This window comes from Hylobates moloch, unplaced genomic scaffold (assembly GCF_009828535.3).
Source record: "Hylobates moloch isolate HMO894 unplaced genomic scaffold, HMol_V3 SCAFFOLD_1, whole genome shotgun sequence".
Lineage (NCBI taxonomy): Eukaryota > Metazoa > Chordata > Mammalia > Primates > Hylobatidae > Hylobates > Hylobates moloch.
The window spans coordinates 36,472,984-36,492,357 of record NW_026652276.1 but is presented as its reverse complement, the minus strand read 5'-3'; the positions used below and the strand labels follow the sequence as shown (position 1 = coordinate 36,492,357).

The window sequence follows — 19,374 nt, the reverse complement described above, 5'->3', positions numbered from 1 at the left end:
CCTGAATGGTATTGCCTAGGTTTTCTTGTAGGATTTTAATGGTTTTAGGTCTAACATATAAGTCTTTAATCCATCTTGAATTAATTTTTGTATAAGGTGTAAGGAAGGGATCCAGTTTCAGCTTTCTACATATGGCTAGCCAGTTTTCCCAGCACCATTTATTAAATAGGGAATCCTTTCCCCATTTCTTGTTTTTGTCAGGTTTGTCAAAGATCAGATAGTTGTAGCTATGCGGCGTCATTTCTGAGGGCTCTGTTCTGTTCCATTGATCTATGTCTCTGTTGTGGTACCAGTACCATGCTGTTTTGGTTACTGTAGCCTTGTAGTATAGTTTAAAGTCAGGTAGCGTGATGCCTCCAGCTTTGTTCTTTTGGCTTAGGATTGACTTGGTGATGCGGGCTCTTTTTTGGTTCCATATGAACTTTAGAGTAGTTTTTTCCAATTCTGTGAAGAAAGTCATTGGTAGCTTGATGGGGATGGCATTGAATCTATAAATGACCTTGGGCAGTATGGCCATTTTCACGATATTGATTCTTCCAACCCATGAGCATGGAATGTTCTTCCATTTGTTTGTATCCTCTTTTATTTCATTGAGCAGTGGTTTGTAGTTCTCCTTGAAGAGGTCCTTCACATCCCTTGTAAGTTGGATTCCTAGGTATTTTATTCTCTTTGAAGCAATTGTGAATGGGAGTTCACTCATGATTTGGCTCTCTGTTTGTCTGTTATTGGTGTACAAGAATGCTTGTGATTTTTGTACATTAATTTTGTATCCTGAGACTTTGCTGAAGTTGCTAATCAGCTTAAGGAGATTTTGGGCTGAGACAATGGGGTTTTCTAGATATACAATCATGTCATCTGCAAACAGGGACAATTTGACTTCCTCTTTTCCTAATTGAATACCCTTTATTTCCTTCTCCTGCCTGATTGCTCTGGCCAGAACTTCCAGCACTATGTTGAAAAGGAGCGGTGAGAGAGGGCATCCCTGTCTTGTGCCAGTTTTCAGAGGGAATGCTTCCAGTTTTTGCCCATTCAGTATGATATTGGCTGTGGGTTTGTCATAGATAGCTCTTATTATCTTGAGATACGTCCCATCAATACCTAATTTATTGAGAGTTTTTAGCATGAAGGGTTGTTGAATTTTGTCAAAGGCCTTTTCTGCATCTATTGAGATAATCATGTGGTTTTTGTCTTTGGTTCTGTTTATATGCTGGATTACATTTATTGATTTGCGTATGTTGAACCAGCCTTGCATCCCAGGGATGAAGCCCACTTGATCATGGTGGATAAGCTTTTTGATGTGCTGCTGGATTCGGTTTGCCAGTATTTTATTGAGGATTTTTGCATCAATGTTCATCAAGGATATTGGTCTGAAATTCTCTTTTTTGGTTATGTCTCTGCCAGGTTTTGGTATCAGGACGATGCTGGCTTCATAAAATGTGTTAGGGAGGATTCCCTCTTTTTCTATCGATTGGAATAGTTTCAGAAGGAATGGTACCAGTTCCTCCTTGTACCTCTGGTAGAATTCAGCTGTGAATCCGTCAGGTCCTGGACTCTTTTTGGTTGGTAAGCTATTGATTATTGCCACAATTTCAGAACCTGTTATTGGTCTATTCAGAGATTCAACTTCTTCCTGGTTTAGTCTTGGGAGGGTGTATTTGTCAAGGAATTTATCCATTTCTTCTAGATTTTCTAGTTTATTTGCATAGAGGTGTTTGTAGTATTCTCTGATGGTAGATTGTATTTCTGTGGGATCGGTGGTGATATCCCCTTTTTCGTTTTTTATTGCATCTATTTGATTCTTCTCTCTTTTCTTCTTTATTAGTCTTGCTAGCGGTCCATCAATTTTGTTGATCTTTTCAAAAAACCAGCTCCTGGATTCATTAATTTTTTGAAGGGTTTTTTGTGTCTCTATTTCCTTCAGTTCTGCTCTGATTTTAGTTATTTCTAGCCTTCTGCTAGCTTTTGAATGTGTTTGCTCTTGCTTTTCTAGTTCTTTTAATTGTGATGTTAGGGTGTCAATTTTGGATCTTTCCTGCTTTCTCTTGTGGGCATTTAGTGCTATAAATTTCCCTCTACACACTGCTTTGAATGTGTCCCAGAGATTCTGGTATGTTGTATCTTTGTTCTCGTTGGTTTCAAAGAACATCTTTATTTCTGCCTTCATTTCATTATGTACCCAATAGTCATTCAGGAGCAGGTTGTTCAGTTTCCATGTAGTTGAGCGGTTTTGAGTGAATTTCTTAATCCTGAGTTCTTGTTTGATTGCACTGTGGTCTGAGAGACAGTTTGTTATAATTTCTGTTCTTTTACATTTGCTGAGGAGAGCTTTACTTCCAACTATGTGGTCAATTTTGGAATAGGTGTGGTGTGGTGCTGAAAAAAATGTATATTCTGTTGACTTGGGGTGGAGAGTTCTGTAGATGTCTATTAGGTCCACTTTATGTAGAGCTGAGTTCAATTCCTGGATATCCTTGTTAACTTTCTGTCTCGTTGATCTGTCTAATGTTGACAGTGGGGTGTTAAAATCTCCCATTATTATTGTGTGGGAGTTTAAGTCCCTTTGTAGGTCACTGAGGACTTGCTTTATGAATCTGGGTGCTCCTGTGTTGGGTGCATATATATTTAGGATAGTTAGCTCTTCTTGTTGAATTGATCCCTTTACCATTATGTAATGGCCTTCTTTGTCTCTTTTGATCTTTGTTGGTTTAAAGTCTATTTTGTCAGAGACTAGGATTGCAACCCCTGCCTTTTTTTGTTTTCCAGTTGCTTGATAGATCTTCCTCCATCCCTTTATTTTGAGTCTATGTGTGTCTCTGCACGTGAGATGGGTTTCCTGAATACAGCACACTGATGGGTCCTGACTCCTTATCCAGTTTGCCAGTCTGTGTCTTTTGATTGGAGCATTTAGCCCATTGACATTTAACGTTAATATTGTTATGTGTGAATCTGATCCTGTCATTATGATGTTAGTTGGTTATTTTGCTCGTTAGTTGCTATTGTTTCTTCCTAGCCTCGATGGTCTTTACAATTTGGCATGTTTTTGCAGTGGCTGGTACCGGTTGTTCCTTTCCATGTTTAGTGCTTCCTTCAGGAGCTCTTTTAGGGCAGGCCTGGTGGTGACAAAATCACTCAGAGTTTGCTTGTCTGTAAAGTATTTTATTTCTCCTTCACTTATGAAGCTTAGTTTGGCGGGATATTAAATTCTGGGTTGAAAATTCTTTTCTTTAAGAATGTTGAATATCGGCCCCCACTCTCTTCTGGCTTGTAGAGTTTCTGCTGAGAGATCAGCTGTTAGTCTGATGGGCTTCCCTTTGTGGGTAACCCGACCTTTCTCTCTGGCTGCCCTTAACATTTTTTCCTTCATTTCAACTTTGGTGAATCTGACAGTTATGTGTCTTGGAGTTGCCCTTCTCGAGGAGTATCTTTGTGGCGTTCTCTGTATTTCCTGAATCTGAATGCTGGCCTGCCTTGCTAGATTGGGGAAGTTCTCCTGGATAATATCTTGCAGAGTGTTTTCCAACTTGGTTCCATTCTCCCCATCATTTTCAGGTACACCAATCAGACGTAGGTTTGGTCTTTTCACATAGTCCCAAATTTCTCGGAGGCTTTGTTCATTTCTTTTTATTCTTTTTTCTCTAAACTTCCCTTCTCTCTTCATTTCATTCATTTCATCTTCCATCAGCGATACCCTTTCTTCCAGTTGATCGCATCTGCTACTGAGGCTTCTGCAATCTTCGCGTAGTTCTCGAAACTTGGCTTTCAGCTCCATCAGCTCCTTTAAGCCCTTCTCTCCATTGGTTATTCTAGTTATCCATTCTTCTAATATTTTTTCAAAGTTTTTAACTTCTTTGCTATTGTTTTGAATTTCCTCTCGTAGCTCAGAGTAGTTTGATCGTCTGAAGCCTTCTTCTCTCAACTCATCAAAGTCATCCTCCATCCAGCTTTGTTCCATTGCTGGTGAGGAACTGCGTTCCTTTGGAGGAGGAGAGGTGCTCTGTTTTTTAGAGTTTCCAGTTTTTTTGTTCTGTTTTTTCCCCATCTTTGTGGTTTTATCTACTTTTGGTCTTTGATGATGGAGATGTACAGATGGGTTTTTGGTGTGGATGTCCTTTCTGTTTGTTAGTTTTCCTTCTACCAGACAGGACCCTCAGCTGCAGGTCTGTTGGAGTTTACTAGAGGTCCACTCCAGACCCTGTTTGGCTGGGTGTCAGCAGCGGTGGCTGCAGAACAGCGGATTTTCGTGAGACCACAAATTCAGCTGTCTGATAGTTCGTCTGAAAGTTTTGTCTCAGAGGAGTACCCGGTTGAATGAGGTGTCAGTCTGTCCCTACTAGGGGGGTGCCTCCCAGTTAGGCTGCTCAGGGGTGAGGGACCCGCTTTAGGAGGCAGTCTGTCCGTTCTCAGATCTCCAGCTGCGTGCTGGGAGAACCACTACTCTCTTCAAAGCTGTCAGTCAGACACGGACCTTTAAGTCTGTGGAGGTTCTTGCTGAGTTTTCGTTTGTCTGTGCCCTGCCCCCAGAGGTGGAGCCTATAGAGGCAGGCAGGCCTCCTTGAGCTGTGGTGGGCTCCACCCAGTTCGAGCTTCCTGGCTGCTTTGTTTACCTAAGCAAGCCTGGGCAATGGCGGGCGCCCCTCCCCCAGCCTCGCTGCCGCTTTGCAGCTTGATCTCAGACTGCTGTGTTAGCAATCAGCGAGACTCCGTGGGCACAGGACCCTCCGAGCCAGGTGCGGGACACAATCTCAGTGTGCCGTTTTCCAGGCCCGTTGGAAAAGTGCAGTATTGGGGTGGGACTGACCCGATATTCCAGGTGCCGTCTGTTTCCCCTTTCTTTGACTAGGAAAGGGAACTCCCTGACCCCTTGCACTTCCCGAGTGAGGTAATGCCTCGCCCTGCTTCGGCTCGCGCACAGTGCGCTTCACCGACTGTCCTGCACCCACTGTTAGGCACTCCCTAGTGAGATGAAACCGGTACCTCAAGCAGAAATGCAGAAATCATCCGTCTTCTGTGTCGCTGGGGCTGGGAGCTGGAGACCGGAGCTGTTCCTGTTCGGCCATCTTGGCTCCACCCCGGTTTTCAGTGAGTTTCTTAATCTTGAGTTCTAAGTTGGTTGTGCTGTGGTCTCCGTTATGATTTCAATTCTTTTGCATTTGCTGAGGCGTCTCTTACTTCCAATTATGTGATCAATTTTAGAGTAAGTGCCATGTGTCACCAAAAATAATGTATATTCTGTTGTTTTGGGGTGGAGAGTCCTGTAGATATCTATCAGATACACTTGATCCAGATCCAAGTTCAAGTCCTGAATATCCTTGTTAATTTTCTGTCTCCATGATCTAATATTGACAATGGGTTGTTAAAGTCTCCTACTATTATCATGTGGGAGTCTAAGTCTCTTTGCAGGTCTCTAAGAACCTGTTTTATGAATCTGGGTGCTCCTGTATTGGGTGCATATATATATTTAAGATAGTTAGCTCTTCTTGTTGAATTGATCCCTTTACCATTATGTAATACTCTTCTTTGTCTTTTTTATCTTTCTTGGCTTAAAGTCTGTTTTGTCAGAAACCAGAATTGCAACCCCTACTTTTTTCTGCTTTCTATTTGCCTGGTAAATTTTCCTCCATCCCTTTATTTTGAGCCTGTGTGTGTCCTTGTGCATGAGATGGGTCTTTTGAATACAGAATACAATGGGTCTTGACTCTATGCTACTTGCCATTCTGTGTCTTTTAATTGGGGCATTTAGCCCATTTTTAGTTAAGGTTAATATTGTTATGTGTGAATTTGATCCTATCATCATGATGCTAGCTGGTTATTTTGCAGACCTGTTGATGTAGTTGCTTCATAGTGTCATTGGTCTGTATTTCAGTGTGCTTTTGCAGTGGCTGGTACCAGTTTTTCCTTTCCATATTTAGTGCTTGCTTCAGGAGCTCTTGCAAGGCAGGCTTGGTGGTGACAAATTCCGTCAGCATTTGCTTGTCTGGAAAGGGTTTTATTTCTCCTTTGCTTATGAAGCTTAGTTTAGCTGGATATGATATCCTGGGTTGGAAATTCTTTTTAGAATATTGAATATTGGCCCCCAGTCTCCTCTGGCTTGTAGGGTGTATTAGTCCATTTTCACACTGCTGTTAAAGACATACCCGAGACTGGGCGATTTACAAAAGAAAGAAGTTTAATGGACTTACAGTTCCATGTGGCTAGGGAAGCCTCACAATTGTGGTGGGAGGCAAGGAGGAGCAAGTCATGTCTTACATAGATGGCAGCAGGCAAAGAGAGAGAGCTTGTGCGGAAACTCCCATTATTAACACCATCATATCTGATGATACTTATTCAGTATCATGAGAACAGCATAGGAAAGACTTGTCCCCATTATTCAGTTACCTCCTACTGGGTCCCTCACACAACACTTGGGAATTCAAGATAAGATTTGGGTGGGGACACAGCCAAATCATATCATAGGGTTTCTGCTGACAGGCTGCTCTTAGTCTGATAGGTGTTCTTTTGTAGGTGACCTGGCCCTTCTCTCTGGCTGCTCTTAACATTTTTTCCTTCATTTTGACTTTGGAGAATCTGATGACTATGTGTCTTGGGGTTGATCTTCTCAGGGAGTATCTTACTGGGATTCTCTGGATTTCCTGAATTTAAATGTTGCCCTGTCTTGTTAGGTTGGGGAAGTTCTCCTGGATGATGTCCTGAAGTATGTTTTCCAACTTGGTTCTGTTTTCCCTGTCTCTTTCAGGTACCCTAATTAGTCATAGGTTCAGTCTTTTTACATAATCCCATAGTTCTCAGGGAATTTGTACATTCCTTTTCATTCTTTTTTCTCTAATATTGTCTGCCTGTCTTATTTCAGCAAGATAGCCTTCAAGCTCTGAAATTCCTTCCTCCTCTTGGTCAATTGAGCTATTGATACTTGTGGTTGCATTGTGAAGTTCTTGTGTTGTGTTTTTCAGCTGCATTGGGCATTTATGTTCGTCTCTAAACTGGTTATTCTGGTTAACAGCTCTTGTGATTTTTTATCATGGTTCTTAGCGTCTTTGCATTGGGTTAGAACATGCTTCTTTAGCTCAGTGAAGTTTGTTATTACCCACCTTCTGAAGCCTACACTTCTATCAATTCATCCATCCCAGCCTCTGCCCAGTTCTGTGCTCTTGCTGGAGAGGTGTTGCAATCGTTTGGAGGAAAAGAGGCACTCTGGCTTTTTAAGTTTTTGTTGTTGTTGTTGATTCTTTCTCATCTTCATGAGTTTATCTAGCTTCGATCTTTGAGGCTGCTGGCCTTTGGATGGGGTTTTTGTGGGGTTTTGTTGTTGGTGGTGGTGGTGCTATTGTTGTTGCTTCCTTTTAGTTGTGTGTGTGTGTTTTGTTTTTTCGTTTTTTTGTTTGTTTGTTTGTTTGTTTAACAGTCAGGCCCCTCTTCTGTAGCGGTCCTCTCCAGACCCTATTCACCTGGGTTTCTCCTGCACCTGGAAGTGTCACCAGTGGAGGCTACAGAATAGCAAAGATGGCTGCCTGCTCCCTCCTGTAGGATCTCTGTCCCAGAGAGGCATTGACCTGATGCCAGCAGGAATGCTCCTGTATAAGGTGTTTGGGAACCTCTGTTGGAGGGTCTCGCCCAGTCAGGAGGCACGGGATCTGGGACCTGCTTAATGAAGTGCTCTGGCTGCCCCTTGGCGAAGGGAGTGTGCTGCACTGGGAGGAATCCCACTTGTCCGGACTGCCCAGATTCCTCAGAGCCAGCAGCAGGAAGACTACATCTGCTGATCCATGGAGATCACAGCCGCCCCTCCTCTCAGGAGCTCAGTCCCAGCAAGATCAGGGTTCTGTCCCTAAAACCCTGGCTGGAGTTGCTTAAATTCCTGCAGGGACGACCCAGTTGGCGAGGAGGGATAGATCAGGGTCCAGCCTGAAGAGGCAGTCGGGCCACAATCCGCCACAGCTGCTGTGCTTCACTGTGGGGAATTCCTCCTGGGTCCAAACCATCCAGTCTCCCTGGCACCAGCAGAGGAAAAATGGCAGACTGGAGCCACAGTGATGACAGCCACCCCTCCCCACAGGAACTTGGTAGTCGTAAGCAGTCTGCAGCCAAGTGGCCACCAAGAATCTACACAGCTCTGTTCTTGGGACCCAAGGCTCTGATGGCTTGGGCTCACGAGTGGGATCTCCTGATCAATGGGTTACACGGCACCATGGGAAAAGCATGGTTTCCCAGATGAAGTAGCACAGTCACTCATTGCCTCCCTTGGCTGGGGGTGGGAGCTTCCCTTGCCCCATGTGGCTCCCAGGTGGGCCGTCATACCACCCTGCTTCTCCTTGCTCTCCATGGGTCCTGCCACCCACCTAGTCAGTCCCAATGGGAGAACCTGGATACCTCAGTAGCTGGTGCAGGATTCACCTGCCATTTTTTTTCTTCTCAGTGGGCGCCTCCGACCACAGCTGTTTCTAGTTGGCCATCTTGGCCCCTCCCCACCAAAATCACACTCTTTAATCCTTCCTATGCTGCCCCTGGTATTTAAGACCCTGCATGATCAGGCTCCAGATACCCTCTCTAGACCAACCTTCTGCTTCTTACTTGCCCGCTCTTGACAAGCCAGCATCAGAGGAATGTCTCTGTTTCCAGAACACTTTCCAAGGCTGTTAGCTCTGTATCTTTCCTCCTGTTGTTTATCTCTTCAGATGCTCAGGATGACCGACTTATATTTATATTCCAGGTTATTTGCAGAGCAGGTAACATGTCTTACAAACCCCCATAGCCATAGGGATTCCTTAAAGCTAGGTGCCAGCTCCACCTGCATCAGAATCACCTGGGCCCTTGAGAGAAATGTAGGCTCCCAGACCCATTTCAGACCTTTTCCTGGGGTTGCAACCCCAGAATCTGTGTTATTTAATAAAGACTCAATTGATTCTTAGTGATGCCAACGTTCAAGGTACTAGACCTGGAACACAGTGTCTTCCAAACAGAACCACACAAATATCTGTTTTGATTTTCATAAAGGGCACCAGGAAACTTTGCTTTCCTTAAGAAAGGCACCTCAAGGTCTCCAAATGAAACTTCCCACATGGAATGTTGTTTGTGCTCTTTCTGCAAGCACCATCAGCAGTTTCAGCTTCTTGGGCTGCTAACAGCCAAAGTACCCATTGGAAAAAAAAAAGAAAGAAGTCTCTTTTTAGTGCATTAGATCCTGTTTTTTAGAAATGTGTTTCCAAATATAAACCAATTTCTTTCACCTGGTGCCAGCAGGCACCATGTGAGCAGATGAGAAGCAAGTGAGGTCAGAGACTGCACGATCTAACTTAGTGGTCAGGCATGCGGCCTCTGGGTCTGTCTGCCTGGGCTTGAACTGGGCTCTGCCACTACCAATGTGACTTTGGTCACATTATTTAACCTCTCTGCTTCTCGGTTTCCTCATCTGAAAGCCAGGGATAATAATAATACCTACCTGGTAACATTGTTATGAGGAATAAATCCATCAAATGGAGGAAACACTTAGGATGGAAACTAACTTGCCGTAGGCACTTGGGAACATGCTGCTGTGCTCAGCAGGCTTATGAATCTTTGCAATGCTAAACCCAATGTTTGAAGCTGGTTACTGAGCCCATCGAGTAGAGTGGCACTCTTCCCTGCGCTGACATTTCTGCTTCTGAATTTCAGAGTAAGACAATTGCCATGGCAGGATTCTCCCATGTCTTAATGAAATCATGACATGGAGGCCCTCTCCCCCGACACCCATACACACACAGACACACACACACACACACAGGCATGAAGATGGAAGTGTGTAAATCTCCTTCGTTGTACTCCTTGCCCTTGGTGAAGAGGGATTCTAATAATCTAATGATCATAGGTACTTTACATCAAAATCTTCCTATTGCACAGGCTTTAGAAATTAATGGGAGGGGAAAGGGTCAGGTAAAGACGTGGCCGTGATACATAAATATCTATTGCAAAAATTGCATGTGCTACTCTAACATATATATATAATCTAAAATAGATGAGGGAAAAGCAGGCTTCAGGAACAGTATATTTTGCCCCTAGAGTGTTCTGTCTCCAGGTAGCACCTTGGGCAGGAAACTGTATAGTGGTTTCTCCCAAGGGGCAGGAGGAAATCAGGACCCTACACTGTTGAACCTGTTAGCCCCCAAAGTCTGACCTTGGAATTGAACCATTGTCTGCTACATGATTATCAGATGAAATCCACAGTGTTTAGATACTGAAATTCTAGGACCACAGTTACAATAGAAAGAGAGAGAGATGATTTAAGGGGCCTATCGAGTTAGGATGATTTGTTCCTTTGGTTGCCATTCTCTTTAAACAAAGCCTGTTCTGTGGATAAACAGACCATGGGGTAATAATATGCAGGTATCACTCAAATGGATTGCATGACTGTTTTTTTGTGGCCGTGCAGGATAGCTTCTGCCTTCCCCAAATTTCCCTATGTTGTTCTCATAGTTATCTTTTCTAATTGTTCTCAGCACCCACTTTAAAAACCTCTCATCCCCTCATAAAGGAAATTATTTTAGCAGGACCATTTTTAGGACCATCTGATAAGATGAAACACTCTTAAGGACCATTTTCCAGATAATGTCTGCTGAACTGTCATACAGAATCCAAAACTCATTGCACATGCAGTTTGTTAATAACTCAATTCTTGTATTTGTGGTCATTGTTTAAAAAAAAGAAGGAATTAAATATGAGCAACCAAAATTATACTTGTTTAAATTGTTTGAGAAATGTCTTTGAGCACTCAGTCACTATCCTTTCTCCTTCATTTTCTGTACAAACATTTCCTTGGTGTGTACGAGGGCCACAAGCATCTGCTGCTGCACTCTCCACCCATTCCAGTTCTTTGCAAAGAACAAGAGCCCCCTCTTCTCATAACGCAATGGGAAATGTGAGTGATGAAAGTGGATTTTTTTACATAATCATTTCTATAATGTAGGCCATCAAATGATCATTATATTTTATGATTCTGTAAAATCTGCCGAAATCAAAGCTATGTAATATACATTGCAGAGGGCTCTGCTAATCCTTGCCAACCACATTCGTGCCTGGACCGAGGAGGAAGGTCTGGTAACTGGAAACCTGACACTAAAGGAATTCTAAACACAGACTAAAAGCATCTCTGTGCACATAGCATGGGCAACTCAAGTATATTAGTTTGTACTGATTTTTTTACAAAGCTTTGCAGTATTTGTAGAAGAACCAGAGAAGAAAGCACCGACCCCAGCTCAGCCACTAAATAATCTATGTGTGGCGTGCTCAAGAATAGCATGGCTCTGCCAGATGTCGACTTTCTGCCAACGGGTACAGGCACCTCTCTTAGACAGCTACAGGAGTTTTACATCATGTTACTTCCTGCCGTTCAAACCCCAAATTTGGTCACAGTCAATTATTACCAAAAAAGAAAATCCATAAAGGCTACTTTGGAAGTTAAAAAATTAGCTTTGTTTTGGCTGCTAATCACACACATAGTATTTTATAGAAATTAAGAACAAAATTCTGCCGTTTGGAAGGTTTTCTGTAAGTGAAAAACCCAATGCCTATGCCTAAGCCGGACATTCACACCTCTGCTCATAAATTCCTTATGGTTTTTATACTTTCTGCTGCGTATCTTATTTCTTCACATACTAAACTCACCCCCTTTCAAAACAAACTGTCTTCCGGTCGCTGATGTGTCTCCAACTTAGTTGTTTCTCCCCTCTGTGACTCTTCATCTATCCTTCCACATCCTAAAAGGAGTTCATCAGATGAGATACTGTAGGAGTTCTTACACTCTACCTTGAGACATGTAGAGGAAGCGTGCCCAGTTCTGTATTGCAAGAATCTGTCCCTGATATTTGAAGACAGAATTACAAATGATTTCATTTAATAAATTATAGCAGGCTCAAGTTTTCCCCTTCAATAATGTCACTCCCACTCATTTGAATTCCCTTGTTCTTTCCTGGATGGAAGGAAAGGGTGTTGAGTTACAGCAGGTGGCAGAGAAGTTTGCATAATTCTGGCTTCTGCCTCTCCTGGGTATGAGTAGCTTATATGAAAATCATCCATCACATCTATTCTCAGGGAGAAAAGCTTGGGAGGCACTGGGACAGAGGGAACAAGACACCACCTTGACCTCAGGTTTGTGTTCATCAGCCCTCAAGCCCAGGTACCGCACTTGTAACTGTGGCCATCACACCTGGGTTTGACATTGTCTCCCTAAGACCCTGTATTTGAAATACATAAAGATGCTCCTCAATTACTGCATTTATGACAGAGACAAAGAAAATTTCTTTGCTGTACCATCCTAAAAATAGTAGTTAACTGACCCTTGAATAAATACACTTAACCTGCACCTAGTAAGCCCAGTTTCCAGTTAATCTTGAGTCAAGATAGCTCTCAATTTCCTCAGCACCAGTTAGTCATGCTGAGCTCACTGGGAAGTCAGGGAAATTGAATCCCAGTGTAAGATTTATTGAGCACCTATTGTATTTCAAGTACTCTGTAGGGCAACAGAGATAAGACAATATAATCTTGTTCTTGGCAAACAAGACAAATAAAGTAACCTGTACCCTGATAAAGTTTACAGTCATTCTGTGTTGAACCCAATGCAGCCCTTTATTCAGCCCACCATCACTCCTACTTCCTTCCTTCTTCAGAAATTAGAAATCAGTCTCACCTCAACCACCATCAATCCCTGGCTCCCAAAGAAAACCCACTTTCTCCTCTTATTCCCCTACCTTCCTCCAGCCCCTACCCACATTGAACCTTTTATAGTTACCGTATGTGTGTGGGTTTTCTCTTTAAACTCTCTTGAACAAATTCAACATACATTTGTAGAGCACCTGTGATGTGCAAAGCCCTGTGTTATGCTCGAAGGGAGATAGATATGTAAGTTCCTTCCTTCAAGATGCTTGTACTCCATGCAGTATACAACCAGCCACAAGGCAGGGTGAAAGACCGATGAGGTGAGAATGACCAGCTGTGGCGGAGACAGAGGAGAGAGATTTTCTTTGCAATTGAGGGTGGTGGTGTAGACATGTAGACATGGGAGGATTCAAAATTGCTCATGCCCCTTCATCTGTTCCAGTAAGTACAGCCACCTCATTCCTAGCAAGAGGTTTGCCATTAATTTCGTCCTTCCAATTTTGAGCCCTTTCCCTATACAGAATTGTTTTAGCAAATGTAGGAAGATGTCTTTCATCCTTGCGTAAACTGAAGGTAGTCGGCACCCAGAGCTGGCCATCTGACCAGCTTAGCCTCTGATTTCCAGCCCCCCTTTTGCGTAATGAAAAATACTGACATGCTGACATGGCAAAAAGAGGAAATCCTTATGTAAACAAAGTGATGCTTATTGCTTCTTTACATGTAAATAACATACATCTTTGTCGTGTTCAGACTTAGTGGTTAACTTTCTTTATTGCGTGCATCTATATGATTGAAAACTGCATGCCTGAGATAGTTCCTATCAGTTTTCCAAGCAAAATCTGAATCCTTCTGGCCTCTGGAAATGAGCCTAATCAGAAATAAAATAAGCAATAATTTCAAAATATAGGTATTTTCATGACAGCCCCCTCTACGAGTTATAAAGAAGACAAATATGGGCTTGTTTCTCTTTCCTTAAGTAAATATGGTTTCTGAGTAAAATTTTTAAATTGAAAGTTTTTAAAGAAAAACAGTAACATATACAAACAAAACTCAAGAAGTCACATGAAAAATGAAAGGTCTTAAAATACTGATACATTTGTTACGTGGATTCTTGTTTTAATCAGAATCTCCTAAGGAAGCTGCCCCTGGATTCCTCAGGGTTGGCTCAAAGCACACAGCATCCGACACCGTGATGAGCATTGCTGGGGCCCCAGAATGGATTGATTTTGGGCTTTCCTACAAACACTAAATTTCACACAAATAAGCAGACTATGAAAAGAGAAACTCACGATTAACAAAACTAAAATTTTAGCTGCCTTTTCTTCCTCTAAGTTCTGTAGTTAATGAGAAGGGGCTTATTTTCCCTGTTTCAAAATTCTTCTTGAGACAGAGTCTCTTTCTGTTGCCCAAGATGGAGTGTAGTGGCACAATCTCAGCTCACTGCAACCTCCACCTACCAGGTTCAAGCAATTCTCCTGCCTTAGCCTCCCGAGTAGCTGGGATTATAGGCATGCACCACCACGCCCAGCTAATTTTTGTAATTTTAGTAGACGGGGTTTCAGCAGGCTGGTCTCAAACTCCTGACCTCAAGTGATCCACCCACCTTGGCCTCCTAAAGTGCTGGAATTACAGGCGTGAGCCACCGCCCCCGGCCAAAATTATTTTTTTTAATAATTTAAAATAATACACACATAATATTCAGAAGAACTTAGAAGTTGTTCTGACAAAAGTCTGTAGGAAATTCTGTTATGAACAAAAGGTTGTTATAAACAACAGCTACACACCATCCCCCAAAAGAAAGAAAAATTCTTCTAGCACTCTTTGAACCTTAAACAGTGTTTTGGTAGGCCAACACATTGTTTTTCTTCTCTCTGAAAAATTAAAAACGCTAACTGTTATGATGAGTTCCACAGAAAAAGACAATTTCCATGACTTCATTTCTTGACAAAGAACAGCTACCTCACTTTGCTTTCTGCCACATATAAGCAAACTCCCAGACATAAAACCTCCCCTCAGAGGAAGCAATATGGGACCACAAAAGTTTCTTGAGGTCTGCCCTATCTGCCCACGGGAAGCCTCCCCCTCACTGTGAGCACTGGCTGCCCGGGAGGAGCAAGGTGTGGGAGAAGAGATAGCGACTGTCCTCCCATGTGCTCACCGACTGCACTGTCACAGCCTCTCAGGGTGGCTTCTGCCCCATCACCACCTGATCTGGATTCTCTCTCCAAAAATTTAAAAAAACAAGGCATGCCTGTCTTTTATAATGCTCTGTTTTAAAAGAGAGAAATCTCCAGGGAGAGAACAGGACCCTAAAAGTCCAAGGCCTGGAATTCTTCCTTTCTCTCTTTCCATTTTAAACAGGAAGCATTCATGCTAAGAGAGTCCGGAGGGAGCGCTGGTTGTATGTTCATTTTAAGGCAAATAATGTTTGTGTGTTGCAAATGTCAGTGATTTATCCTAAGGGCTTAAAATGAGTGCAGAAAAACCACATGTTTCACTTCATGCAGAGAAATATCTTCAGTGGATTTTCAGAGAAAGCACAGGTTAAGAAATTTTTTAAGTGTATTGGATATCTCCAACATGAACCAAAAAGAAATAAAAATGAGCATGGTGAGTTGGAGGAGAGAGACTTAGAGAATTCTTATGATAAAAGATATACCGAAGGCTGGAAGTTTTCTAAATCAAAAATGAAATTCTAAAGAAAGGGAAGGGTGAAATCCAGAGCCTTTATTTCCCATGGCTAGAGTGACAGATTATCCATTTGTGCTCCATTTGTCATGGGCAATTTAAAATATAGCAGAGCAAACTGCACTGAATAATAGCAGCTGACGCTATAATAACTTGTACACAAACAATTTAATTTTTTTATCTGAAAACTCTTAACTAAATTACCCCAAGCTGAAGGATCTATCTTTCATTATTATACATAGCCAAATTAAGACAAAAAAGTAGAGAGAGAATTCTATTGTTCATCCTTATAGATTTGTTCACAAGCTGCTTTCTACATGCACTGAGCTGGGAGCTTGTCAAATCTTCATTGATTTGAGCAACTTACAGAGCTATTTTAACATCCAGCTCCACAGATTACAGGGTGATTCTGACCCTCATTGACAGTGCTTGATTAACCACAGACACTGTATTCTCACAGCCCTGTCATTTCTTTCAAGTGTCCTAGCAGTATGTCTGACATTGGGGAGCTTTTCCTTAATTATTATTGTTGTTGTTTTTCTTTTTTAAAAATTATAAAAGGGGGAGTGGCAAAAAATGGGAAGGATCTGGGGATGGTGGTGGTGGTGAATGTGTGTGCACAGAAGGTTTATGAGATTTTAAGAGCTGCAAACAGAACTCATCTGTTTAACCCCAGGCTAGATAAAATGCAGTCATCTGCACATTGTTTAGAGGCACACTGCTTCTGTTATGGCAAACGGATCAGAAGATGCTTGTTTTCTTTAGTGAGAAATCCAGACAGGGCCACTGTCTGTTAGTGTCTATTCTTACCTGGATGTTTCTGTGTGCCCTATCCATTACAAGGTACAACTTACAGCTGGTTTGGCATTTCACTATTCTGCTACTGGCCTGGTGCTACTTCCTGGCTTTGTGGTAGAGTTGATTACTTTATATCAAAGCTTTAGGTGTGGGCTGGGCGCAGTGGCTCATGCCTGTAATCTCAGTACTTTGGGAGGCCGAGCCAGGCAGATCACCTAAGGTCAGGAGATTGAGACCAGCCTGGCCAACATAATGAAACCCATCTCTACAAAAAAGATACAAAACTTAGTCAGGTGTAGTGGTGGGCACCTTTAGTTCCATCTACTCGGGAGGCTGAGGTGGGAGAATCGCTTAAACCCAGGAGGCAGAGGTTGCAGTGAGCTGAGATTTCACCATTGCAGTCCAGCCTGGGTGACAGAATGAGACTCCCTCTCAAAAAAAAAAAAAAAAAAAAAAATAAAAAAAAAAAAAAAAGAGCTCTAGGTGCTCTGGCTTGGGACTTTTTCTAAGGACTGTAGAGCGTTTAGGGAGGGGAGGGACATATGAATCCACACCAAGATGTATCAGCAGCCAACCAGAGTTAGACCAAGATGACAGCCCATTTAAAAGAGCACCTCACAGATTTAGAAAAGCGAGTGCAGTCCATGGAAACTTTATGACTCCAAATAACCTGAACATTTCTGTCACCATATCTAGGACAGACTTCAGCCCAGCCTGTCCTGGATATGGTGGTAGAAAAGGGGAGGGAACTAATGACCCCATCCTTAAGAGAGGCAAACTCACTGCCTTGTTTAGGAAACTAGTTCGGTTACTATAATAAGGGCCAACAGAAAAGGGTATAAACAAGATAGAAGTGTGTTTTCCTCTCATGCACCAACCTGAATGGAAGCAATCCTGATTGACATGGTGGCTCCATGGCGACGGGGACCCAGGCTCTCACCTTCTTGTTGCTCTGCCTCCCATAGCACATGGTTTTCACCTTGTGGCCTAAGATGGTTTTTCCGATGGCCAACAGGAAGGAGAGAAGGGAAGAAGTTCCCTTCTCTTCTTTTGAAGGCCATGCATCACTTCTGCTCCCATCCCATTGGTCAGACCTATGCAGTGGCCACACCAAACTGCACAGAAGGCTGAGGAACATGTTCTCCAGCCGGACGGCCAGCTTAGGAGCTGCTGACATGTGTCTCTTCTTCTCTTTCCAGGGGAGGACCCGCAGATCCTGTAGACTATCTGCCAGCAGCACCTCGGGGGCTCTACAAGGAAAGGGAGCTTCCCTATTATCCAGGGGCTCATCCCATGCACCCTCCCAAAGGGAGCTATCCCCGCCCCACAGAGCTGAGGGTGGCAGATCTCCGGTATCCTCAGCACTACCCACCCCCACCAGCTCCCCAGCACAAAGGACCCTTTCGACAAGACGTTCCGCCTTCCCCTCCCCAGCACCAAAGAATGCCAGCCTATCAGGAAACAGGCAGACCAGGGCCCCGTGGGGGCAACCCAGACCAGTACCCTTACCGAACCCAGGATTCCCGGCAGAAGAACCCCATGACTGCAGCCGTATAGCTGAGTGCCACCAAGGCCAGCCCAGTCCAGAAAGGAAGGTGTCTACTCTACCTTTGCCCTTTCTAAACCTGAAGACCTCCTTGGTGTTAGGAATTCTCCATGTTACCGATTAGCTTTTTCTCACTGACATTGTAATGCGTGACTGCTAATCAGAGGGAAAAAGAAGGGGAAGGGGATTGGAGAGAAAAAAATCAGAAGGAAGACGAAAGATGGGGCTATAAAAACAAAACTACCTGATAGTTGAAACACTTTCAGAGTTGTTCAAATCAGTGAGAGTGGCAACAGAACACACAAACAGCTAACAATGGAGCTCTACTCTGGGGAGCCTCCCTGGCTAGATAACCTGTGATGTGCAGATACGTGAACACCCCCCTCTGAGACTGGCGGTCCAGAGGCAGTCTCTGCCAGACAGCACTACCCGCTCCGAGGTGGAGCTTCAGCCCCCTTCTTAGAGCTGTTAAGTCTAAGGTGTGGCAGACAGAGATAGAGGCATCTGAAGTGAGTATAGGTTTTTTGACTGAGAAAAAAACAGCAGCAAACATGACTAGTGATCTTGAAATATTTTGTACCGAGAGAAAGACTGCATTTCTTTATTTGTAGAATTTATCAGGTTCCTGATACCACTCATTTGATGTGAACATTTCATGTTTCCTCACTTTTGATATGAAAGTCAGTAAAATGCAGTATTAGTCCCGGGAGGATGTACACAGCTGGTCAGAGCTTCCAGAAGGAATATCTTCCGAGGACCAAGGTGATCAGGTTAAGAGGGTTGAACATCCCATGACCCTCACCTTCCTCCCTCCCACATTCCAGGCATGGAGATACCTAGTTTCAGAGTCAGCCCCAAATATCCTGCCTATAATTACTCTAACTGGGGTCTCTACTTTAAGGTTCCCACTTGAGGGCTAAAATGTAGTTGGGAAAAAGAGGGCCTACTGGGGAGGTCTCACAGGAGGCAGTGCCCTGGAAATGCCAAGTCCAGACTCAGTGCCAAGCAGTAACCATCTGCACTCAGGGACAGCGAGGAGCTGACCGTGGCCTCTGATGACCAGCAGGTATTAGATGGAAGTGAATGAGAGAGAGAGAGAGAGAGAGAGTGTGTGTGTATGTGTATGTGTGTGTGTGTGTGTGTGTTCGAACACATATGATTGCCAGTATGGAGAATGAAAGATTAATAATGCTTTCTGGCGAGTTTGATGAAAAGCGGGGGAAAGGGAGAAAAGGCGTTAAGACTAAATCCATCTGCATTTGCTATATTTCATTAACTAAAGTCAGGTCAGGGCAGGGCCAAGGCCTCCAACTGGAAAAGGACAATGTTATGGCTTTAAAAAGATGAAACCCCACCCTCTAAGTAGAACCAACCTATCACAATGTTTTCTGAGCTTTGCAGTAATTTTCTATGAAAACTAAAACCTCTAAAACATACAAGCTGGCCCAAATGAGAACACAAGCAAAAGATGTGGAAGACAGCAAAACCTGAGCATTGGTTTGAACCGGGCTGTGACGCTTGAAATACTTTAAGCCTTTTCACATTCCTTCTTTATTCCCTCCAAAAAAAAAAAAAAAAAAAAAAAGTCTTGAGTTTAATTTAGGTCTATTTTGGCTGAGATTAGCATACCTCTGACTCACAGGATTTAATAAATTATAGTATTATTGAATACATAGGACATCCCTCTACCCCAGCTTACTCTTGTCTTTTTAATTTAAAAT

The 19,374-nt window shown here is 43.2% G+C and overlaps 1 protein-coding gene across 1 annotated transcript in view; it reads left to right on the top strand.

The window, feature by feature from the left end:
• PARD3B (par-3 family cell polarity regulator beta) overlaps positions 1-17,903 on the top strand; it is a 1,040,345-nt gene extending 1,022,442 nt beyond the window's left edge. Inside the window, exon 23 of the mRNA XM_032754819.2 lies at positions 17,307-17,903. Coding sequence (XP_032610710.1) covers positions 17,307-17,664 — 358 coding nt within the window. The 3' untranslated portion in view covers positions 17,665-17,903. The remainder of the gene's footprint in view (positions 1-17,306) is intronic.
• The last annotated feature ends 1,471 nt before the right edge of the window (positions 17,904-19,374 follow it).